At 34.4% G+C, this 26,121-nt stretch overlaps 1 protein-coding gene and 1 long non-coding RNA gene across 4 annotated transcripts; one reads left to right on the top strand and one right to left on the bottom strand.

Moving 5' to 3' along the window:
• Nucleotides 1-643: 643 nt before the first annotated feature.
• On the bottom strand, nt 644-2,064 carry LOC142986122 (uncharacterized). Of its 3 annotated transcripts, XR_012960327.1 has the most exons (4): nt 2,050-2,064; nt 1,295-1,441; nt 891-1,022; nt 644-806 (listed from the first exon to the last, which is right to left on the bottom strand). It is a non-coding gene; the product is annotated as an uncharacterized LOC142986122 (long non-coding RNA). The 3 variants fall into 3 exon arrangements; XR_012960328.1 differs by lacking the exon at nt 2,050-2,064 and having other exon boundaries at nt 1,299-1,457; XR_012960326.1 differs by lacking the exon at nt 2,050-2,064 and having other exon boundaries at nt 1,295-1,450.
• On the top strand, nt 1,723-23,963 carry Atg9 (autophagy-related protein 9). Its single transcript, XM_076134393.1, has 14 exons — nt 1,723-2,212; nt 2,552-2,822; nt 4,193-4,313; nt 4,774-4,898; nt 6,455-6,582; nt 6,854-7,038; nt 7,520-7,698; nt 8,933-9,064; nt 10,402-10,576; nt 11,242-11,388; nt 11,755-11,979; nt 12,639-12,749; nt 13,966-14,175; nt 14,839-23,963. The coding sequence occupies exons 1-14, from the start codon at nt 2,041-2,043 to the stop codon at nt 14,944-14,946; spliced, it is 2,289 nt and encodes a 762-aa protein (XP_075990508.1). The 5' UTR covers nt 1,723-2,040; the 3' UTR covers nt 14,947-23,963.
• The last annotated feature ends 2,158 nt before the right edge of the window (nt 23,964-26,121 follow it).

Below are 26,121 nucleotides of genomic sequence, written 5' to 3'. Positions count from 1 at the left end.
TCCTTATGTTTATCTATATATATCCTTAATTCCACACCAATTCTTGTAGAAAGCTAAAGAGCTCCTGTACCTCTCGTCGCACAAAACAGTCAATTACAGACCTGTCAACTTTCAGGTTTAAATATAATATTTTGAGATAGCTACTATCCACCCCTACCAAGGATAACATTGGCTTAAGGTTGACGCCTTATCGACATAAAAACTGTTCATATGCTAATAAGCGTTATAAAATGATAATATAACTATAATTGCCTGAACTCCTTAGTCCTTTATTCCATGGATCTGCTAGTGTCCTTACTGACATATTAGTCAAGAAAATATTGTTAAAATAATGACTTACTGTAGCAAAGATTAATAAATGAGTAATGTAAAGTATCGTGTATTGCTAATATCTTAAATTTTGTGCATAAATAAGAATGATGCACTAAATAATAATAATATTATCATATCCTACCATTTCAAAGCCGGAAGTACTTACCCTGACCTTTTAATACCCAAGTGCATCATATTTAGGTACCTACCATTCATATTTAAAATATTTGTTCTTCCCTGTGTTTACCGCTGCCGTTGTTAATACATAAGATCAAATATTTGTATGTATTCATATACATGTGGAGGAAGAGTGGGAGAAAAATAACTAGACTTTTTATTTACTTCATTCTACATTTTTTATTTGGACACTACATTGATTGTCGGTTGTAAGACAAGATTTAATCAAATTATCCCGATCTGCGAGAACCGGTACGAGCCAAGATGCGGCGAAGAGCTTGAGGCTCTCCTTCGGCCCTCGTAGCTAGGAGATGAGGCTGTAAGGACATAAGATATATGTAAATATCAACATCTAATAATTCTGGTAAGTTAAGTTGATTAGTAAGTTGGTGAGTACATACAATGTAAAACCAAGGGCGGTTATTTAGGCGCAGCATATATGGAGGATGATTTGGTCTTTTGGTGCAGACGCAATGGCTGTTTTCCCTACAGTTCTCAGAACACATCTTGATAAAGTTGATAATCCTTTCGCACTGAAGCAAAAAAATACGACTTAAAAAATGTTTATTTAAATGTTAAGTATAAAATGAAATGGTTAAAATTATAAAAAAAATCGCTGTACCATGATTGTGTCTTTAAAGCGAATTTAATAATGGTGCAAAATGTAGGTAACTAATATGAAAAAAATCAAATTTAGAACTTCCAACGCAAAATGTTGCGACCACCGCAACACCGTATTTTCCGCGATCAATATTGGCTGCTATTCGTTGTCTAAACCTCAAAATAACAATAATGCTAGAAATACCTGCCTGCTACAGATGGTCTTTTGTCAATGAGGCTCTGCACACGGTTATTACAAAGATTCCGTCAACTCCGGATGGGCATCCGAGCTGATCGTTAGCCGCCACTGAAGAAAGAAAACGAAGAAAAGCGCCGCCCCTTTGGTCTGAAACTATCAGAGCCATCTAGTCGCTGCCAATCATACTAGTAAAATGTTGCATGAGAATAGTTTACAAATATTTTTTTAACATGATATTTAAAATAGTAGAATATTATTGTGCATTATTTGTTAAAATAATGCACAAAGTAAAACCAAAATATGAAATAATTGGATTTTTTATCAGTGGAGAGCCGAATATAAAAAAACAAAACTGCCTTCGTAAACACACCACAGTCACTATACATACATTCTGCGTAAAAACGAACCATTTGTTTGAGAAAATTAAGCTGTCATTCGTGGTTTATTTTCGTCATTACTCATTTGTGAAGTGTATTCATTCTATTTTGTTGGGGACCTACAAAATTCCTTGTATCCTTGAAACCTATGTTATTTTTAACAGTAAGAAATTATTTGCAATAAAAACAATAAATATTGTGATAAAAGTTTTGCAATAATTAAAATCCTTTGTATGAATAATCAAACTTTGTTAGACCGTAAACATTTTTTTTGCGTTTCTGGGACAAAGTCAAGAATGAGTAGATAGTAAATGGCTTCTGCATATTGTAAGTCATAGTAGAAACGTGTGGTTTTATTGATATTGCCGAAATAACATGGCTCACTTCGGTAAACGCGATGTAACATACAGCGCACTTGACAACGAATTGACCCCGCCACTAGCGGGGCTGGCAGAGTCCACGAATGCAGCTCCAACGATGATCACCCTGGATCACGAGCATGAGGATGCCAACAAAGTCATCATCCACAAAGTACCCAAAAACAAAGGTGAGCACAGAACATGTGGTACTTTGTTATGCCTTTGTTCACTGCCACATGATAAACATATGACAATTAACTGTTTTGATGTGATGTTTGTTTACTCAAGGCCACATAAAGAATTTTGCTAAATCATCACCTTGCTGCATATATTTTTTTTTGACCATTTTGTCTTATAAATCTATTTAAAAAGTTATATTACCATATCAGTAAAAAAAATAACATGTGTGATTTACTATTGAAATGACTTAGACCCCTGTCTTATAATATATTATGGTTATGATCATGACAAAAAAAAATAGTTCTGTTAAATAAAAAATAATTTTAATGTCTGTTTGTTTTTTTCAGGTGGATGGACTCACATAGATGATCTGGACTCATTTTTTACACGGATGTACAGATATTATGTGCGGGGTGGATTCTATCCTATGATAATGTCAGATTTATTTTATTTGCTGCAATTTATTTTCATAGTGTGGTTTTCCACATTTTTGGTGTATTGTGTAGATTATACAAAATTATTTAGAAATGATCCAGACATGAACAGAACTGATAAACTTAGTTTAAATGATGTTATATACCCAACATCTGTTTGTGTCACTCATATCTCATGGAAATGGTGAGTACTAATTTTATTTTTTTTATATCTAAAATCTGCTATGCAACCTTTGTTTAACTGTCAGTGTGTACATCAGAAATATCTCAATGCATTGGATACTATTTATAGAAAGAATTTAGATCAATCAAGTAAGCTTGTTGAGAAGTATCATCAAAACTATTACAAAGCTGGTATTGAACATCAATTTATGATATCAAGTACAAGAGCACTTGCTATTATTGCATATCATGCAGCTGTGTGTATGACTTTGTATTACAATTTTTATACATACTAGCAGACCTGTCTGGCTTCTCTCCTTGCTAATCAATTAAACTTATGTGTGATTCTGATAACTATGTTGTTATAAACCTTAATAACAATCCTTTCAGTATTTAGCATATAAATAAGTAACAAAGTTTTGTTGATCTTCTATCAGAAACATTCATAGCATTAATGTCATCTTGTGCATAAAAATTCTGAGATGGCGACCAGAAATATGTTGTGTAAACATGTGTCAGCTGTGCACTAAATATTTGGCATGCAGCCATGTAAAAATCTATTATTTTAGGTGTTTTTACAAAGTAGTAGTAGTGCATGCTAACCAATACTACTATGTATGCCATTGTATTTGAGAACTGACATAGTAAAAGCAAAATTATAATGCTCTCTAGTTTTTAAGAGAGATACTTAGATAAAAGATTAAGGAAACAACAAACTTTGAATTACTGAGGAGTTAAGTTTGTATATTTGACTAGAGTTAAAATCAGCATTTATATTTATTTATGTAAGCAATTCTATTATGTTGATTTTAGCATAATAATATTTTTTGTTTTTTTTTTTTTTTGACATAATCGGGGCATCTCAAAATGTCCGTACTGGTTTAGCGATGCAGCTGTTAAATCATTTGGGTACTTAAATATGACCTGTAGTTTGTCTATTGCCTGCGTAGTTATTGTGTATGTGATAAAGGTATGAAGGTTGATGTGTGCAATCATTTTAAAGACCAATTTTTACATCAAGCTTTATCCTGTCAATTACTAGATTGCAATTTTGATACTCAATTGTTTCGGTGGCTGTGCTAGCATGCGATATATATAAAAATGAATAGTAAACTACATTATCAACAATAATATAAAGTAATATATGTTATGAATAATGTACTAAGGATGAATTGAAACAGCTTCCTGTATTACTTTACTTAAAATCGTAACATATGATTTCTGCTCTATTTTTGTTCTGAGGAGTACAGGAAAATTAGATACCTATGCAATATGTTATGTTCAATTAGCGATTGATAATATTTAGTTGCTAACTGCGAATTTATCTTATTGAATTATTATAAGGCTGTTTTATTGTTATAAGGGGTAAAAATGTATTTTTATTTGTTTTAGGTGGTGTCTCATAACATTGTCAGCTATTATTTGGTTGATGAGACTTGTAATATCAGCATACCATTTATATTATGCTTATGATATAAAGTTATTTTATAATAATGCATTGAAAATTAAGGAGGTAAGTTGATTTTGATAACATCACTCAAACTTTGATAGTCAACTGGGTCAGTAGTATTATAGATGACAAATGATAAACAAATAGATAATTGTATTGTATTGGCAGCAGAATATCTGACCTGCCCATCATTAAACTATTTGTCACATTGGATATTATATGCAATATGATACATTGATGTCCTTGGATAATGAAACACCTGGTGTGCGGGATGGACATTATAGTTCAAGAACCAGTCTCTACAACAACAACCATTTTGAAACATTTAAGAGGAAGACCACATCTTTGAACATGTCCTTTCCTTTTGGAATTGAGATTGGATTGTACACTTCAGGACATGTCCACAAGAACCATCAATCTTTTCCCGGTGACAGACACAACACATTTATTCATTCTTTGAAGAAGACTGCTCAATAAAGACTTGGGGTGTAAACAATATTTACAGTGTTGATTTTATTTCCAGAGTGATTTAGTTTGGGTGAACTGGTCTACAATACAGGAGCGTGTGAGAGAAGCGCAGCCCGAACACCACATGTGCGTCCATAAGCAAGAGATCAACGAATTAGACATATACCATCGAATACTCAGGTAATAATAAACCTTTACACCACCCTTAAACCACTTTAAATGCCTATATCATTCACTAAGTTATTGCCAAAGACTACTTAAAAATTACTTGAAAATAATATTATCTGTAATTTTGGGCCAATATTGTGTTATCAATTAATTTCCTAGAGTATAGCCAGTAAAGAATAAAAGCTTTCAAGTATACAACGAAAATCTAATTAGCTATACATATATATTTGCTTTTTAACTTTATAGATAGTTTTTCGTATGAGGTAGTGATATCACACTGTCACAAGTCAAAGAAGTCTAAGTGCCCTTATAAGAGACAGTGCTATACAGGCTCTAGGTCGCAGTCTCATTGTCACGCTTGCTAGTACTTGTATCATTGAAGAATAACATATTCTGTATCATGGTCAAAGAATTCATAATCATTTTCATATTTTTTTCTTGCCAAATATGTTCTACATGCCTAAAAGTAAAATTGAGTAATATGTAGTTGCTTAATTAATTTCAAATTCTAGTACAAGTTAATATAACATTTGTGTTTGCTACTTATGATGATTACTGATTCATCATAAAGATATCTTATGTAATCTCATTGACTTTGATTTAAAACACTGAGAAACAAAGTATACATGTTTGTTTAGACATCAAAACTGTTCATTAATATCAATAGAACAGTTTCTATCGCATTCAATTGACATTGCATAATCGTTTGAACATGTTTGTATGCTTATATGCATTCTCTTGCAAAACTAGACCTATATGATACCGAAGTATTGTGGTCGGGTGGCCATAGCTGTGTTCAAGTTATATCAACAACCATTGATTAATATTTATCAAGGATCCGCCGTTATTGTCAGTGAAATGTAAACACTTGCACATATTTTGAGCTGAAATAAACCAGATGTGGTAAAGTTTGAGCATTGAATATTATGTTGTGTGGAGCAAGAGAGTACTCCTGCTTTATAATGTATGGGTGCTATTTTATTTGATTACTTGCTATGTAAAATGCGAAATGTGTACCCATCTTAATAACTCAATATTAATTTGAAAGACGTAACACTATGGAATTAAAATAACTGTTAGAAGAACTGTTTTTCTGTGGTAGAAGTGTATTTTTCTCAGAAATAAAGAAAAATCATTTACATTTTACCAGTAAACCTTATTGGTTACTATACCTTCAATATATGCAAATCAAAGTAATGTATGTTTGAAACCACGGATTTGACATTGGACCTACAAAAACAGGCCATTTGTAGATCCATGGTTTAAAATATGAAACTGGATAATGCAATTCGACCGTGGCTGGTATCGATATGAATTAAACATAATTATTTTTGCATTGAGTGCAATGTCCAGGTCGAGCTCTCTGCCTTCTTTATCTTTGTTTATGAATCCCAACACTTTATTTACGTTACACTCTTGGAAATATCGATGTTTGAAATAAGATTTGCTTTTAGAATAGAACTGTAAAGTCCTGGTTTAATGGTTATTATGGTATAATATTATAAAGTTCCATTTATTACACGAGATAATGTAAAACTAGTTCCTAAAGAAATGTTTTCTTTTCACAGATTTACCAATTATATGGTGGCAATGGTTAACAAAAATCTACTTCCATTACAAATACGAGTGCCTCATGTTTGCGATTTCCATTATTTATCAAGAGGGTTAAAATGGAATTTAGAGTTTTTATTATTTTGTAAGTATTAACTATATTCTGCCTGATTTATACATCTTTGCTTTTGTTTATGTGACTCTAGTCTCTCAAACTAATGGTCGACTAACATTTGTGGAAACACGTGCAGTCCTATTTTTTGACAAATATATTATTTGAGCCCTAAATAAGTTACGTCATTACCTAAAACTTAAAAATAAGCATACTTCTTGAAGTGTGTAAATGAAATGATAACTTTAGTCTCATAATAACTTTTTATGTGTAGACAGAATGATTAAAGTAATAATTTTCACAGCTAGTCCCTGGAGTCCATGGGAGAATTGTTGGCAGCTTCGGGAATGCTACAAGGATCACTCCAAAAGGATGATGCTCGCAAGACAGCTCGAGAAACAGATAATGTGGTTGGCGTTAGTCAACCTGCTTCTTGCACCACTTATACAAGCCTGGCAAATACTCTACTTTTTCTTCAATTATGCCGAGGTAAATATAGAAGCAATACTGTGCACATAAGTCAAATTTTAATTGCTTGATTGCCATCTGCGCTATTGCTAATATTATTGGTTGATCACATCTATTAACTATTAATAAACTGGTTCCTAAAATTATTTTCAAGGATGCTTACACACATAGAAATAATCATAAGACGTTAATGTCTTGACTGAACAATCATAGTTAAATCATAAATCACCTATCTGTTTCTAAAGCTGTATTTTTGAAACTGGAGGAAAACAAGTGCAATGTTATAGACTCGCTGTTATTTACTTATACAGCTATTAAAAGAACTGCTGTCTATAAATTCTGAGGGATTTATTATGTACTGGACAGTCTTCAGTTATGAAGACTTTAAATGGTACTTAATAAAGTGGTATTTTTAAATGACTAACCATAATATCATTAAAACGCTTTTAAACCAAAAGTATCTTAACTCCATATACAATAAATATGTAATATTATGTTTTAGTTAATCAAACGCTCGCCGGCGTCGCTGGGACTCCGCACTTGGTCGTTATACGCGCGGATAACACTGCGGCACTTCAACGAGCTGGAACACGAACTACGAGACAGACTGAACAGGGCTCACAAGCCAGCTACCAAATACCTATCCAGTTTCTCATCGCCTATCACTACTGTTATTGCTAAGTAAGTACTACTTAAAGGTGAATCAATATTTCAGTATTTGAAGCCTAAAGACTCAATTCCAAGCGAAAACACCATTTATTGTGACAAGTTGTATGTTTACGTTTAAAAATGTCTTGTCTTGACGTTCTTTTATTAAACTGTTTGCTATATTACTCGTTATTCATGCATTGATGAAGCTAATTGACTTAATAAAAATAGTATTAGAGATTTCATACTCTTAAAATTCTGAGCCAATGAGTTCAGATCACTTGTTTAGTAAAGGGTAGTTGCAATGTCATTTTTATGAATGACGCAGTTGTACAATTTCTACAGTATTTATTGCGACACAATTAAAAATCTTATTGAAATAGAAAGAATAGATTAGTATTCTGTATGTGTCGATTTTTTATGATATCTTGTAGAATATGTAAGGGACATTATTCAGATTTTTTTTATGATTCATACTTTCGCTACTCGTGTATTGACATCTACTTTTAAAATAACAAAGAATCCATTGTTACCTTATCATCATGAAAATCAAAATCTACATTTATTGTATTCAGTATATTTAGAAGAAAACAATCTCTAATGACATTTAGAAAACAGAATGACATTGCAGTTTTGTAGATGACCGATAAAAATTACGTAAACAATGTGCTATTTTTACTGCAGCTGAGTTTGTTTGTATTGAAAATAAGAGTCGCGTAGTTTGGCAACTGTCCCGCGTACTAATGTGTGTTCTACGATGTTTGGCTCCGTGAATGAATGTTAGATGTTGTTTTGGCACATGTTGCTTCTTTTTTTGTTAAGTGATTTATTTGAAACGTGTATGGACTGATTGAAGCTGAATGCTATTTAATTTTACAAAACTAATAATACTATGTTGTCGATTCTAACATTCATGGTCACATTGTTCTTGCTGGTTATTATTATAAAAAAATCACTTCTTATGGGCTAGCCTAGCGTCAAGAGTAGTTCTTGGTATTCCGTAGGTAATTCAACTCAATAAAATTTAGAATATGAATAGCTAAACAAAGGAAAATGATGAGGATTTGCAAGATTCGCAAATATTAATCTTGGGTGAAATAATAATCGTACAAACATAAGAGTTCTATAACCCCTATTTTTGTTCCATAAACCTTAAGACATTTGAAACCCTGGCCCTTTCCTAAATTCTAAATGTTGCCTTTTGTTAAACCTTAAGACATATGAAAGCCTGGCCTTTTTCTAAATGTTGCTTATGTTTTCTTTCCAGGAACGTGGTGTTTCTATCAGCGAGCGTGCTTGGCGTGTTAGTTGTGTTGTCGGTGTACGACGAGGATGTACTCACTGTGGAACATGTACTGAGCATCATCACTATACTCGGGTGCATCTTAGCTGCGGCTAGGTAACTATCACATTTGATTTACCTTGTAAGGTATATATTGACCGTGTTATTTGTAAAACATACGCTTGCTAATGCTATGACCGTACAATAAAAACTTGAAAATCACTTTTTTGTCATGTATGAGTTATGTCAGAACTCGTAGAACAAAAGTTGTTGGTTGCTGTTCTAGTTTTGCAAAGTTTTTGGAGGTTTAGATATATTCCTCTATATAAGATCAATCCCACTTCTAATTGGAGATCGTGTTTATCGAGTTCACGAAAAGTACTGTCGGACTAGTTTAGTTTCAGTAAATGCATTGAGTTAATTCGTTTGTAGTATTATTCATTTAGTGCCGCTGTACCAGACACAATAACAGTTACATGAGTCTTCGTTTAAATTTACTCCCTTACGTTTGTGTAGGTCATTGTGTCATTCCAATAACTCAGGTACTAACTAGGCTGTGTTATCTGTCATTTGTGGGAAGCGTGCGATTCATATAATACGATTTATTTAGTGATAGTGAGACACTTGAGGCCGAGGTGTTCCGACCTCACTTATCGCGTTGTTTATGTAAACGATTACTTGCAATTAAGTCAATTAACGGACCACACGCCTCCGCGTGTATTACAAATATCGTAATACACGAACTCGGAATGCTCTATTGTCTATTAACGGTGAATGATTTTCGACCTTCTTTTTGTTCATAGTATCTTGATACTGTTTTTTGACCGAAACTTATCCAGTAGTAGTAGTTCTTTGTTAGTACATCCTCAGTAAGTTTTAATTTATTAAAAGCTTTTCAGAGAAAATATTATACACAATAGATAAAATTGGTACCACCATTAGTTGCAGACAGAATTTTATTGTGTGGTGTAATTTATAACATATATTAATAATATTTATAACGAAAGATTAAATTCTCTGACTGTTTTATAGTCCTATGGTCTTTGTCGTTAGGTAGAAAAGGGAAAGGAAACGTGATTTTATTATATATTATATTATTATATTCGCCACCGTCCACTTTGAAACTACAGCATAAGCCTCCCTAACGTGTTCAATATCTGATCCTTCCTAAAAATATTAGTTATAGTATTCAAAGATTTGATTTGAACTTATCACTGATATAGTTTATTTCTCTAACAAAGGGGTTCCCAACCTTTTCTTAGTCCGGGACCACTTTTATATTATTCTTGTTAGCAGGGACCACTATGTAAGTATATTAAAAATAAAATGTAATCATCCTGAAAATTTAAAATTTTAATATCATTCGCGGACTATATTCTGACTGCTGCGGACCACCGGTGGTCGGCGGTCCACTGGTTGGGAACACTGCTCTAACATCGGTTTGTTTCTTCCAGGGCTTTGATTGGTGAAGAGGAACGCCTAGGCGGCGGTTGTACAGGGCCGGCGCGGGGCGAGGAGCTGTTCGTGCAAGTGTTAGGGCACGTGCACTATCTGCCCGCGGCGTGGAAGGGACGAGCACACACCAAGGACGTCGCCGCGCACTTCCAGCAACTCTTCCAATTTAGAGCAGTGAGTATTTATAGGTATTATCGAATACATCTCTGTATTATAGTCAATTAAGCATTCGTATTGTGATCACCCTTCGCAGTCGATAGAACGGTGGCTGGCGTAACAAAAATTTGATCTCAAGATAATCCACCTGTACGCTGAATTAGTGAAAGTATTTTTCATTACTTATCATTGCCCATTCTTAAAAAATAACCCTACTGTATATATTACTATTTCTTTATAATGCAGTGCGTGATACATAGCTGAGAATATCGATGATCATATTACTTTCCATATTAATACCTCGTGAATATTTAGGAGAAGCAATGTTTTCCTTTACTATCAAAAGAAATGACAAACATCTTTTAAGTCTTTATCGAAGTCAGATAATTGCACTATGTACAATTAAAGCTTAGCGTAATCTGGCGAATGCATATATATTTTGGCTACTCCAGAATATATTTTTTGTCATATATTTGACTTAGGTTAAAGGTCAGGTGCCGTGCGTAGTACTCGTAACCAGCGGCTGTTCTGTATAATAAGATGTATGGAAATGAATGAGGCAAGAGAGATTGTAATGTAAGGATCGTACCAAGAGGCGTTCTTTAGTCTCTGTCTACCCCTATGTAAAAAGGCGTGATTTTATGTATGAATTGTATATTTAACTTATTATTTTATAATTTCAGGTATACATATTGTTTGAGCTGCTCAGTCCTCTGTTGTGTCCGTTCCTATTGTTCTCTCTGCGTTCCCGCGCGCTAGACATCGTTGACTTCTACCGAAACTTCACCGTCAGTGTTCTCGGCATCGGTGATGTTTGCTCCTTTGCACAGGTTTGTACCATATAAGAAGAATGTATCACATTATACCTTACGTTCAAGACACTATATTGACATGTTCATTCTTAATTTTGTCAATATACTTCACTTCTCAATTAATTGAGTTCCAATTCGGCGATGTGATAGATTTCCGGAAGTAACCAGATTGTCCGAATCTCGTAAACAATTTACATCAAATTAGGGATATGGGTCCTTTTCCAAGAAAATCTACCTAAGATCACAAATAAAAAAATGACCAATCATTTTAGATATTGGAAAATAAAATAGAGAAGGTAAATAGATAGGGAGTAGACTCAATCTACGAAACATAATATTAACACAAGAATGACATATTAATATAAGTACAAATGTTTGAAACAGTTGGACATCCGCAAGCACGGTCACCCGGACTGGCAGACTCCGGGCAAGATGAAGGGTGGTAGCAACACGCAGTACGATCAGGGCGAGGGGGGCAAGACTGAGCTGTCGCTGGTCGCGTTCTCCTGCCGCCACCCCGGCTGGCAACCCAGCGAGCCTTCGCAGAGGCAGTTCCTCAAGTCTCTACGACAGAGCATGCATCATGCTATACCTGCCACTAACCATCTGGTGAGTTGTGAATTCTCCTGAAAATAGGGTTATGGATGTGCTAAAATGAAATGCAAAAGTTCATATTTCAACCAAACTCACTATATTTGTTCTTTACCACACTTGGAAGTATATAGATCTATCTAGTTTCCTAGCAAAGCATGTGTCGAACAGAGAGCGTAAATCTAAAAGAACATTACTTTTTAATGATTGCTTAGGTCAGTGTGACCAGCACACAAATACAAATATAATGTCTAGATATTGTACAATTAATTTTTGTATTTGAAATTGATAAAATTCAACAAATTCTTTCAATTATATTATCGGCGTACGAGGTAATTGATGAAAGCGATGCAACTCGACCTGAATATCTATGTCCAAGACCTTTCGTAAACAAAGTAATAGAAATTGCCAGCGAGCAACGATTTTTGCGTCCATGCGACGTCTGCAGTACAAACTCATGTAAATGTTGATTTTGATTGTGTACATACCCTTTGAGTTCCTCTATGAGTTGAAACGTAGCGTGTCGTTACACTGACTGTTTCGTAAAATATGACAGGCCATTTGTTATACTGTAGGGTCTCGTGTAGGATGATGTACACAATAAAAAAATAACTATATTGTTGTTGATGAAGTTTAAAATATACTAAATGTTCTTACTGGGTGTTTTGTTATTTCAGAATAAAACGATGTTAGGCTCGTACATACAACAGAGTCTGTTTGGTGCTGTGACGCCTCTGCCAGCCGTTCTCTCCTACTACCCGCAACAAAGACAGCAGTACAGGCTGCCGGTGAGTTCAAAGTTCATATATTTTAATAGTGAGCATGTAACAATAATAATAGTTTTATAAAAATACCTTGTATTTTTTGACATAAACTATATTAGACTATAATAGAGATAGACTAATGCATACCTCTGAAAATAATATTGTATTTTCGGAGATAAGTATATGTAGTTTACCTGTATTTAGAGTAAAATTGTTTTGGTGGAATATATTATTCAGCATCATAACAATTGACTACATCATAATAAAAAGTGCTTTCCAATCTAGGACCTTTATTTTTGTTTTTAATAGCAATAAGTAAAATAATGTAATAATAATTGCACTATCTAGCCATTGACACATGTATCACCGATACGCATGTATATCAATTTATTAAAACATTGATGATCTAAGACAATCTAGGTTATCAATAGTGATCGAAACCAAGGAGGTTAAAATGTCACGACCTCATTACAGATTGCAACATATCGTGATCTATTCACCGATTGTGTCGATGCTGAATGAATCAGCAAAGTTTTAAATTAAATAACTATTTCGTCATTAGATGTTTTGTATATATAAAGATTATATAAATATTGGCAAGATACTTTAATGTGATCATAATACTATGAATTAATATACACAGAGATACACATAATATTATTACCTATAACAAATAGCATAGTTTTAATATTCGATCAATATTTGATATAGATTCTTATAACAAGATCATATGTAATCCTTAACGAAGTGCCTGATGATGTAGTCTAGAACCACTTCCCTCTTCTTTTAAAGTAAGGTTACGTATATTACATAATTTAGTTTAACCATTAAACTTACATCAAGGGACTAATGACAGTGCCAGTGATGTCGGGTGAAGTGGTGGGATATTGCCGGGTTTCATTTAATATGTCGTCAACACAATTTCTTGTGAAATTTTGTTCCTGCATTTGCATGCCTTTTATCTGCATTGCTGCCACACGGAACGAATAACAGTCGCTCCATGTAAAATACTGGTATCCAGCTGCATCCGTTGAGCCTGGAAGCCGACTCTAACATAGTTAAAAGAAAGGCTAGGATGACGATGACTGTCCCACTGCTGGGCCAGGGTCTCCTCCCGTAATGTGGAAATGTTTAGGCCTTGAGTCTACCACGCTGGCCTATAATGATTGGGGACTTTGTACTCCTTTAAGAACTATGAACCAATATTATTGAACATTTATAAATAAAAATTCACTCGCAGGACATGGACGAGACCAGTGACGAGGACGAAGGTCCAGGGCCGGCGCGGTCGATGTCGGTGCCACGATCGCCTACTATAGCGCTGGCCGGCGTGAGCTCGGCGCTCGGCACGTCGGCGCTCGGCCTCGAGGTGTCCGCACAGGCACCCACCGATGACACTCAGGACATGTCTGTCAGCACTCTACACTTGTATGACTTGCATCTGTCACAGGTAAATATAAACAACTTTTTTTACCCACTATTGTTCTATAGGTGAGTTTATCCCTCAATCGAGGTTGATAGGCCTTGAGTGTAATATGCAGATCGACTGCGTGTGAGGGGGTTATTATTCTGAGAACACAAAATATTCACAGGCATGCAAGGGTTTCCTTTAACGTTTGATTAAGTGATACATATATAAAGGTAACAATTCATTTTGATTGCGTTTCTGCTGTATAAAAGCGAAAAAGATTTCATAGTCGATTGAAGGAGCTTTTAGATTATAAGAATCTCATTTCATGAATGTTTAAGTCAAAGGTTAGTAATGCTATTTAAATGAGTGCTTTGACCTAATGGGCTTTATCTTAAGCACTTTAAATATTCCGGTATCATTGCGTGGTTTGGTAGAGGTGACGCATTAAGAAATACTTGTCTATACCAAGTAAAATCGACACACAGTATAGGGATATACTGCGAAGGCGCAGAAACTAAATAGGAAAGATTTACTTTTCGTCACTAAACGATTCTATGCTATCATTACATTGGTGTATTGTGAAAGACTAAACATTGGAGTAAATGGCCGAATCAAGTGGCCTGTTGATGCTTGGCATTCACTCATAAAAGAATATACCTATTATAAAAAAAAATATTTCCACGTGAATGTTTAACATTCCAGGCTGGTCAGAGTCTATCGTGTTGTACGAACAAATGCAGCGAGCGACCGCGCAGCAACCGCTGGGGAGGCACCGACGGCGAGGAAACGCCGCTCCTACACCGCCCATAACACTGGTATATATTGTCCCCGCGCGACGAACCCCATTGGGTATAGCAATACGCTCCGGGACAAAACAAGCTGTGAACATATAATTATTTTTAATACAGCACTACTATGTAAACTCACGTAAATCATCAAATTATGTATAATTGTCACTTTTTGCTGGCACGTGTTTTACTAACGCAATGACGTGCCGTTGTTGCGCTTGGTAAATCACTTGACTCCACAGCTCGGAGGAGGCTTCCATTTGGTGTTAAAAGGTTGTAGTTGTACATTGTGTTGGCTTAGTTCTAGTTAAATGATAGTTGTGCTGTAACTGTAGAGACGACGAAAGCAATAAGTGTGCAACAAACTTCGGCGCGATTCTATACATTTGAGAATTCTCAATGTTACGACTGTGATATAAACACACCTCATGCTGCGCTACACTATACTTATTGGCATCCTCATGATGTAACGTTATGTGAGAAACCACAACAGCGTCCAAATATAAGCAATAAAATTAAAACGTAAATGTTAAGTAAATAATACCTCACGATTATTCAGCCTTATCTTAGACTAGAAGGTGACCTCGAGTTGTTCGATAATAGTAGAGCTAGAACAGATTAACTAGATTTAAACGAGGAAGGAATTAAACTAAAAATTACTAAATTAAGATTATCATTTGTAGTTGCGTAGTGTTTTATTTGATGTAATGTAATGAGACGTTTTGATGTTTGTGCATAGAGTAGTATCAAACGAGAAATAGAATATTCTTATATTTTGTTATACTTAGCTCAGTCCCTGCCCTATTGCAGGTTACAGTTTAGGGGCTAGTCTTCCATTAAGTCCTGTTGTGCATAGTTATTAATATGTGAAAAATTAATTCTGTGAATTATATATTGTTGGAGCATTTAGAGATAATTGCACACTTATTGCGTTCGACGTTACGGTTGTGTTTTGTTTTTGTTAGTTTGTATGTTATTTGGAAATCAACATTAAAATGCCTTGAAATGGCACAAGCTTAAGCCGATTCACGAGTAAAGCTTAGCTATCATGCTATATTCAGTCATTAATTCGCCTGAAATCAGTCTGTTCAGGTGTAAAATGTTAGAAACATCAAGCAGCTTAGTATTGTTCCGCGTTGACACCACGATGCCCACTTTCACTGACTCTAAGTACTCGCCTCGCGTGAGTCCACCACGCGATCCGATGCGACCGTCGCCAACAACAGTCTGTTGTTTAATTTTAGTCCTAATTTTAGTTTTTAAGTACATTTATTTACTGTCAGTGAAACGACTGTCGCGTTGGGCGTATATTTTAAACCACAAATGTACCTTGATTTTTTTTACGTGAATTATAATAAGTAAACTATTTTATAGTAATAGAACGCACATGTATTCGTGTCTCGTGACAGACCGCCTAGTTGGCAGAGTTTGGTGACTAGCAGGCCAAAGTTAGTCGATTGGTTTGACACATTGAATAGTTACTGTCTAATCGAATCTACTCTATAAATGTTCGGTTAGTCGGTATATTGGTTTTGATATAAAACCCTAAACAGTGTTGTCGGCGATTCGGATATTGTATAAAGGCTTGAACGCTAGCTATCGCAGGTAGATTAACATATAGCGCCATACACATCACCATGTTGCGACTGGTCCCAGTATTATATGCTCAGATAGGAATTGAAATGAGATTGTTTGATAATAGTAATCAAGCGTCACATGCCTGTCTTAACATATAATATTAGGACTGGTCGATAGAAGACATATTTTAATAAATTAGATTGTTTCTTGAGATCCTTACTAAATAATATAGATCTATATTTTACTATTTCACTTGAACTCCAGTGGCAACAACCCCAGAGTGCCTGATGCGTTTAATAAATTAAAAAAAAAACAAAACAAATAAAAAAAGCAATCTTAACTTATACCACTCTATGCTAAACACATTTTTATACTTTTAATAGTTATAAAGAACGGTATACATTATTAAATATTATTAAAATTATTAAATCTGTACAGTGATGAGCACTTTTTGCATGCTTTTAACAAGGGCAAATTCACGTTTTGTAAGATATTTTTCAAGCTTATTACACCATTTCAAATATAACGAATGTATTGTCTACTATTCGGCTTACAGAAAACTTCAATGCATCATCATAAAGGGTAATTTCAATATTCGTTTAAATATAATAGACTAAAAATTCTAATAATTTCACTAAAATAACTTACTGAAAACTCAAAAATCGAAGTAAAATTTTAAATGTTTCCTGTTGGTTAGTACGTGAAATATAACAGACTCGAGAACACGGAAAAGGGATGGTATAACTCACCGTAATTTATATAAGAATCTTGGAATTGATTAATAATAAATTTGCATATCTAGTGTTTAATACTAAACCCAGTTAGTATCATCCCTGTTAAATCTTTAATGGCCGGTTTCATTACCTTCGAATAAGTATTGGATAGTTTATAAGATGGAATAATGACAGCTGATTTCATGTATTTTCTGTCACTTTGTCTTCTAGTCTATTTGATAGACTATTCTCTACTTATCCATAAGAAACTGGCTCTTAGTGTTATTTCGAGTTCATATTTGCCATTAAAAATATCACTGTACAGTTTCATGTCGTGTAAAGTTGAATACATACTCTAGGAAAGTAGGATGTAAAGGTTAAAAGTAATTAAAATCATCCTCTCATTAAATAAGGTCGTGCCTCTACTTTTAGCTTACAGTTTTAATAATAATACTGGTCGGTGACATTTTTAGAAGATGGTTAGGAAAAAAGGTAGTACAAAAAAATAAATTTAAAAAATTACATTTGCATGTATGTGTGTGGCTGGTGACTCTTTTATGGCAATTTTTTTATTGTCAGATAACTTTATTTGATGAATAATAATAATGTTTTGACAAATTAAACATTATCTGTCAGAAACGTGGAAATTATTCTTCTTTTCAAATTGTCTGACGATATAAATATTGGCCGTAGGTATGACAGAAAATTGAATGAAAGTAGATTTTGTTTTACTCATGGTGTCCGAACTCTAAAATTTCATTAACCAGTGTAGTAATAGTAAACAAAAATAAACAATATACACGTTTTTACCACTTAAATCAATCTTATTTTCACAAATTTATACAATTGAGTCTTAATCTGTGATTTAAAATTAGACAGCGTTCAAAATTGTTTATCCGCTGCCTTCGATACGTGCATCTAACGTTATATGCTTTTAAAACTGCATGCCAGGGACTGCGACTACATTGCTTAAAAAAAATATACTTTCATGGTAATTTTTTATCTTTAAATGAAATAAAGTTTTAAAATAAGCAGTGGCACGTATCATAGAAAAAAAATATAGACCATAAATGCAAAAAACTAATATATTAGACCCTGAGTATGGATAAAAAGATAAACAACAAAAAATATGCCCACTCAAATGCAGACAGGCTGTGAATTAGACGTCAAAATTAACGTGTACCTTGTTATAAATAAAACAAATTGAATGAACACCAAAACCTTAGAATATTTTGTTAGTAAACATAAGATATTACGCAAATGTACTTTGTGATATTATTCTATTTGTTACGTGATTGTGCTTCGTTTAAGGCACAGATATAAGACATTGTAATCACAGTTGATAAGTAATGGTAGACTTAGCGGTAATAAGTAGGTTTCATACGGTTTCATGCGGAGCGTAGACGTTGTATTTTTATAATTAATCTTGCACGCATCACAAGATTGTATTACCTCGGAACATTTTAATCGTCACGCGTATACTATTTTATTGTTTGCGTGAATCGGGTATTCTCGTAGCCGTCCACAGCAGTTTCTATATTCATGCCTATTGCTGGATATAGACCTCGGCCCATCAGCGCCATGACACCCGCCCTGTAGCCCGCCGCACCTAGTCTTTTCGGGCAGACGTCCGGGTGCAATCGTATCGTGATAAGATGGAATGTTTAGGATACCGTCAATAGCAACCGCAAATTGTTAAAACTTCCACGCTCCACATACTATACTATACTATAGCTATCGTTCATACTGTTAAATACACAGCGGCCTTAGTTTAAGACTTCATTCGATACTGTTACAATATTAGACTTGCCATAATACCTACATTCTACTCCATTTGTAAGCAATAATAATATCTTATCTTCCATAGTAAGACCAAAGTTATATATATTAATAATAGACGCGTATTTTGTAAATATTATACTTTTTCTGTGTTGTGCAAAATTATATTTATAACATTTTTAAAACTTTCGTGATGCATGATTATCATAATAATATTATACGGGCGCATAAACCCTTTTACTCTGAGTAGTTTGACACCAGTTTATTACCTCGCGGCCGCGGCCAGTGTTACCTGTGCCGGAACGTCAAGAAATCCAAGGTTAAATGCATGCTCGTGTTAATTCCCGTATAATATTAGATGATATTTAGCAAAGTACAATATTATTATTTGCGCTAGTTTGTTGTCTTTATGTTGCTATCAGCTTTTCACTGATATAACCAAAATCACTGAGTTGATAGTGGCATGTGGCGACGATTCGTATTGTACATAATTATATTGCGATTGCCTATAGTTCAAACTAGTGTAGCATTAAACAGCGGTCACATAGAAGCGGCCTTCATGAATGATTAGCAAGCTGTTTTATTTTATACACCTCTAAACGAACTATAACGTCGCAGTCTTCAAAATTGTTAAAAGTTGACTCAAAAAAACTTATGCCTTATGATGTTTCCATGTCTTTAGAAAACTAGCTTTAATAATATACAAAACTTTCGTTAAAAATTCAATTGTTAAATAATATTTCAGCTTTGTATCTACTACATTCGCAACCCAGTAGGTCACGTTGAATACTTATATACTGTACGGGTACAACACCGCTCCTAAGACAATTTACAGTTTTAAAAAAAAACTGTTATTGGTTGAGATGTCTCAATAACGATTCTCAATTCCCGTGCTAGACGTTCCTATATATTAAAGTTTTTTCCTATACGATAAAGGATTCACTGAAAAGTATAATCTATTCCTCATCGATAGAGATATGGAGTTAAGTGTGCCTGCGCCCAAATATTGATCTACGTATTTTTGCATATAAAGGGCTTATTTATCTACATACAGGACAGCTACTGTTTTGCGAACGTAGTGGATATTATGCTTAATCGATAAAATTATACACCATATTGACCATACAGCTAATTGTTATATTATTGGATAATCTAATTCAAAATTTTGTACTTACACAATTACAGTCGAATTCGTTATTAATATGTAATATCTGTGACGTTTAGGGTTGTTAATTAATCATAGAGAAATTGAGTCGGTTCGCGTAAAAAAATGTAAGTTATCCTTTACACTCGGTACTTGACCAATCATATCGCGTAAAATAAGAAAGTTACATTCACAGTGACTATTTTCCTGCAATGTCATTGGTCGACAATCAGGTGTTGATGATTGATTACTCACAATTTTTAACGTGAACGGGCTGTAAACTTGCTAGTGTACGCACCATTGAAGTCAGTGGCCTCGCACGGCACACTACAGTATGCCTTTGAAAATTTCGGAAAACGTAGTCCATTGTTAAATCGCTAGTTGAATTTGAAACCAAGAGAACACACGTTTTAAATTTTGTCTGTGATTAGAAAATATATACTCCAAAAAACAAAGTATCTATTTATATACTTTTTATAATTGTCATTTTTATCGTTGTTACGGAATTATTAAAACATTTCACCTTGCGTGCGGTTGTTACACTGCCGGCAGCCGAATGTCGGCACCTCGAACGGAAGCCTGATACGATGCAAGCTTAATGCTCGTCGCATACAATAATATTGGAGCAATAAATGCCTTGCATCTTCTAAACAGCTTACAAGTTACAACTCCTTTGTTGCTTCATCATTATTGTATGCAAGAGACAAGAGACTCTTTAAAGCAAGCTTCAAGTTCAATATTTTGCAAGTACAAATTATGTAAAAATAAGTGTGGAAAGATAAAAATACCAAAAAAATGAATCGCTGGCGTTTCACATTCCACGCTTTCAACTTATATGTATGGCGGGTCTATACACGAAAATATATACACTTGTTTGCTTACATGTATAAATCGGACTTAAAAATAATCATAAAAAAATTCAATGCTGTATATTACAATAAGGTGCTAGCTCAAACATTTGAACACAACTCTCACGCCACGCTTGCTTGCTACAACATGCACACACAGTTTTCACTAGTTTTGCTTGCGACTATAAAGTTGCTACTACACCCTATCAATACATATTTAATCTCCACTAAAACAATTGCTTCTCAATGTTATTGTGATAATTTTCATATTGTTATAGAACATAATATTAGTGAATTGTAGCGTATATTACAGTTATTGTAACTATGTAACTTACTTCCATAACCGCACGTCACTAGTCTTATTACTCGTAACTTTGCAATAAATATACTATTTATTAATTATTATTAAATATTTATATATGTAACTTATAGGCATTGTTTGAAAATTCAAATTGTTTTTCATTACAACGACTGTTTCACATTTAGATACGTTTTATCCTATACTATTAATACTTAAGCGTATATATAATATTTAATTGTGTCGTTTGTATGTTTGCTACCCTCACGCAAGTGTCATTGGCTTTAGGATACCACTTTCGAGTCTTAATGTAGAATTCTGCAGCCAAAATCAGACAAAACGACGTTTGCAATTTCACGTCAAAACTGTTTTAACGCCTGCAAAAGTTATGCTTGTTGTAGGAAGCAATATTTAAACATCAACGTAATACTGTGAAGTAATGCCAATTATTGTCGCGAAATGCGCCGAAGTCTCGTCTGTCGTATGCTTGTGGAATTCTGCCTTACGCCTTATATTCAAAGCTGCGTTCATCAAAATTTATATGTATGCCAAAATTATATATTATTATAACGTTTGAAAATGTATATGTATGAAATTATTATGATGTTTGACTATGGTGTGTTGTTGTCTGAAAATTTTATAATGTAAGGCCAATGACACGTATGGTGTTCATGCTATTAGAGTATAGCTTTCGACTTTGATGGCGATTGAAAGTGTCTTATTTGTATTAAATAAATACATTTACACAGGAATAGCTTCTCTACTTCCTACGCTAAATAGATCGTGTACGTTGGTTGCGTATGACATTGTGTGAATACGTACGCTAGACCGACGTGCGCCATCGACCTCGGCGTACAAAGAAGCTTAACACTACAGTCGTCACCCAAGTCTGAGAGAATGTGCACATGTTTCACTGTAGTATCTATATTCTACATGTAAAGGTTAAAATTAGATTATAAATTAGTTGTTACGATTTGTGATCTATTGAATGAGTGACCGCCAATAATTTATTTGTAACAATGTTGTTCAACTCTCAACAGCATATTCTTTCATGATGATACCAAACCAGTATCAACTAAGCTATGATTAATCTTATTTAGAATTCCGTGACCTTGTACTACATATTTCATTGATTGGTATTATAGTAATGCCTAGCTGTTTGTCATACTTGACATAGTTTATTCTAGCCGATAGTCAACTTCTACTACTTGCATAGTCATAGCCATGTTTAAATATTATATATCTCTATTTTCTAGCTTACTCTATATTTCATATTCACAGAGGGCTTATTTTCTTAATAGAACATTTTAGATTTACTAAAACTAATCAACTTGTGTGAAGAGTACCAACCTTATAAAACAGTACGCAATCTTACCTCGCTATATTTATTATGATGAGCAATCAGTAATAATAGGTCTTACAGTATAGCATAAAGAAGTAATAGTTAAAATATTTATTTCTAATTGTAAACTCGTTATTATAGGGCTCAAACAAGAAAAATAATATATTTTGACGTGATAATAGATTTTTTAACGTTCGTATGTATTTTAGGGCACTTGGCACCCGATATGAGTCAGTAATTTATTAATTGTAGTACAAGCACAGAGCACTGTTCCATTGGTTAACGCACAAGTATTTACTTAGACGGGGTTTGATACACAGCTGCACCCTTAGCTTTATACACTAAGTGCTAGTATCACGATAGAGGAGGTGTGACGAATGGTATCTCTAAAATTGTATTCGATACGTTCGATAGTAATTGGGGACAATAGAACGAAAGTATTAAATGCATGACGAACATAAAATACTCAACCGCTCGACACGCGTTGTTTTATATTTGCTCATAGTGAGAAATAATCGGAGGTATTTTGAGAAAGCTCTTGCTTGGCACACACCTACATTGCCATTTACGATACTACTTAATTAATACACTAACAATAGATGAGCGGTGCAGAAGGAACCGTCTGAACCGTGCATGTCGTGTTGTGCGCAAATTGTTATACATTTGGATACAAAGTTCATAAAATTTTACTACACTTTTACTTTCATATGTTTTTATTAACGTTGTACGATATTGTGTGATGAAATATTGAAGGTCATAGCATCTATCCCGCTAGTAGTCGTATAGGCATTCTACAACTTTTCCAAATGAGTCGTAAAAGGTAAAAATTATCTGTAAAACGTAAGGCTAATGGTTATTAAACTTAGTCTCGTGATGTGTTCAATATTATTTAACTATCGTGCCATGATGTAGGCACACTAGCCTGTATACCCTGTATTTTTATTACGTGTTTAATCTGTCTGTGTAGTCGCCTGTCGGTGTTCGGCCGTTTAGTCTGTGGTTATTGCGTGCGTTGTTTCAGTCGATAGAAGCCGAGCAATATTTTTATACTTCAATTCCCTTTTATTGTGGTTTCCTGTGACTTAGCAGCGACGAAGACAAGCGTATGTCTTGCGTTAACGTTTAATAACCAAATTTGTAAATATTTAGTTCAATTTATAAATAAGTACTTGAGATAAGTGTATTGTGATATATCATTATATATTTTTTGTCAGTTCTTTTTTAATGAAACTCTTTGTTTTAAATCATTATTTGTAATATGAATGAACGATAATTTGTGAATATTTCAGTACCAATGTTCGCTGTATTCATTATGCGCATTGTAAATAAAAGTTTCAAATAAATAGTGGCGTTTTAATTACATATCCTTGTTCGTACCCCATCATTAGTATAGTACATTTGACAGCAGAATACACAAAACACAGTGGGAGCATTGAGCAATAATTATATTATAATAATATACTGAATCAAGTGAGTAACACTTTAAATTCATTGAATTGAAAAGAAAAATCTATTTATGACTGATTGTGTGAAATATTCAAACGCAATGGTAAAGTTAATTTCATAATTCACACTGGGTCAGAGCGTGCACACTGGTGACGTCACGAATAGGTCTTTTGAGCATCAGCGTATAGTTTTTATAACACCAATAGGTCAATCGAGCAGCCCGCAGATTTCACTACGCTAATAGGTTAATCGAGCATCGATCGGTTGACCTATGCAAAATCATAGGCATAGATGATCGTCCTAAGAGGCAAATGGCTCTAGTTAGGCACTCCGCACTATGACGTCCGGTTACAAAACCCGGGTAAGTACTTACATAATTTAGATAGTGAGTATTAAAATTTGACGGATGTTAGGTGTCAGTTAAAAATAAATACTATCCAGGCAACGAGGCGAGAGGCACATGTGTATGTGTTGTGTCTGACGAAAAAATGAATAAATTCCCTCTAACTTTACTCAGGCTACAGAAGTAAAGAAGAGGTTACAGTAGCGATGGAAAATAATGTCCACTTCCCGTCATATTTACGGAAGCTATTAATGATAATTAATTATTGTATTATTTACGTATTTGTACAAGGCTCTTTAGTCGACAGCAGTTGACAAACTGAAGGTATACTTTCTGTAGATTTTTGTTTCTCTTGATTATACTGGCAATCATTTCTGATTTCAATTTGTTATTCTCATCGATTGAAACCTTGACCTTGGTCCTTTAGATAGGGGAGATCCCCTCGACTCCGCCCACATAGGGGCCCTAATGCATTCTGTAAGGGAGTGCAGTATGAACATCGTGTTTGACTGTGATTCGGTCTCGCTCTTGCAACATGGTAATGACTCTTCCTTGCTTATGAGTGCCTGGTACTTTCAGTAGTAATAGTCGCCTGCTGTTTGCTCCTTCTTAGTAACAGCATGAGTTTGGAAATTAACAACATGACGACGGGCTACTTTGAACAATTTGGTACAATCGACTTTTAAATGTAAAACTCCCAATTATCATACCAATAATGCATTTAAGAATAATAAATTGAGCAACAAATTGTACATAATTACTAATTTATAATCATCAATTTCAAACACCCAATTTTGATCACGCTTCTCGGCAGATGCAGATCACATAGTGGGCGCTAGAGTACGCATGTGTCTCAGTAGCTGAATAACATCGGCCGAAGCGAGCCAGCACGGTAAGAAGCATGGAAGTGTGAGAAGCAATAGCATTACTTATTTTTATATTTCAAGTGCAAGAAACTACGTTCAGGATTTACTAAGAAAGTGCAAAATCCATAACGATAGCGAAATCCCTCGCCCTCCCGTAATTCTCCTTTTGGACGCTATAATATATGGTAAGGGTAAGTTATTTTAAACAGCTCTGTCAACACCACAGGTTTTAAGGTAACGGACGCATAGCACGGCAGTCAAGGTTAAAGTGGCCATACGAAGATATTAGAAACCTACTGATGGTAGGATTTCATAGAAGTAGAAACAGGACCCACACTGGACAATTTCATTATTGAGGACTTGACGGATCTCTTAAAATTTGTTAATTATTTTGCACTCAAAAATGTGTATTGTGACATTCATATTCACTAATGCCACTTTATAGCTTATTTACAAAATTATAACACTTATGCCAAGATCAAAAGTTGAGAAGTTATAAAGCTCTGTCACAATTCTTAGCATTCATTTCAACCTTTTCAAATATGAATAATAATAATGTTGATTATGCGTATATCCATGCATCGATTCGATGCTGCAACAATGTGGCCTATCATTTAGCAGAGATGAGTCAGAACTAACATACAACCTACAAGTTACACAATACATCGGTTATGTTTGAACAAGAATGAATTACACAGCTGTGTTTTTTATTGTAACTGTTAACTAATAGACGCGATGTGAATTGATATATTATTATCCATCAATCAAACACGACCTCTGCTTATAGGTCGCTCATTTGCTTATAGGTCGGTCACAGAATGAAGAACAAGAAAGAATGTG

The sequence above is a fragment of the Anticarsia gemmatalis genome, chromosome Z (assembly GCF_050436995.1).
Source record: "Anticarsia gemmatalis isolate Benzon Research Colony breed Stoneville strain chromosome Z, ilAntGemm2 primary, whole genome shotgun sequence".
Taxonomy (NCBI): domain Eukaryota; kingdom Metazoa; phylum Arthropoda; class Insecta; order Lepidoptera; family Erebidae; genus Anticarsia; species Anticarsia gemmatalis.
This window is presented reverse-complemented; position numbering and strand designations above follow the sequence as displayed.

What these genes read in the sequence shown, in the direction of transcription:
- Atg9 (XM_076134393.1), top strand. Translation starts at nt 2,041, where the DNA reads ATGGCTCACTTCGGTAAACGCGATGTAACATACAGCGCACTTGACAAC. An exon ending in ATCACTACTGTTATTGCTAA is followed by an intron (nt 7,699 to 8,932) that starts GTAAGTACTACT and finishes TTTTCTTTCCAG; the next exon opens with GAACGTGGTGTTTCTATCAG. An exon ending in TGCATCTTAGCTGCGGCTAG is followed by an intron (nt 9,065 to 10,401) that starts GTAACTATCACA and finishes TGTTTCTTCCAG; the next exon opens with GGCTTTGATTGGTGAAGAGG.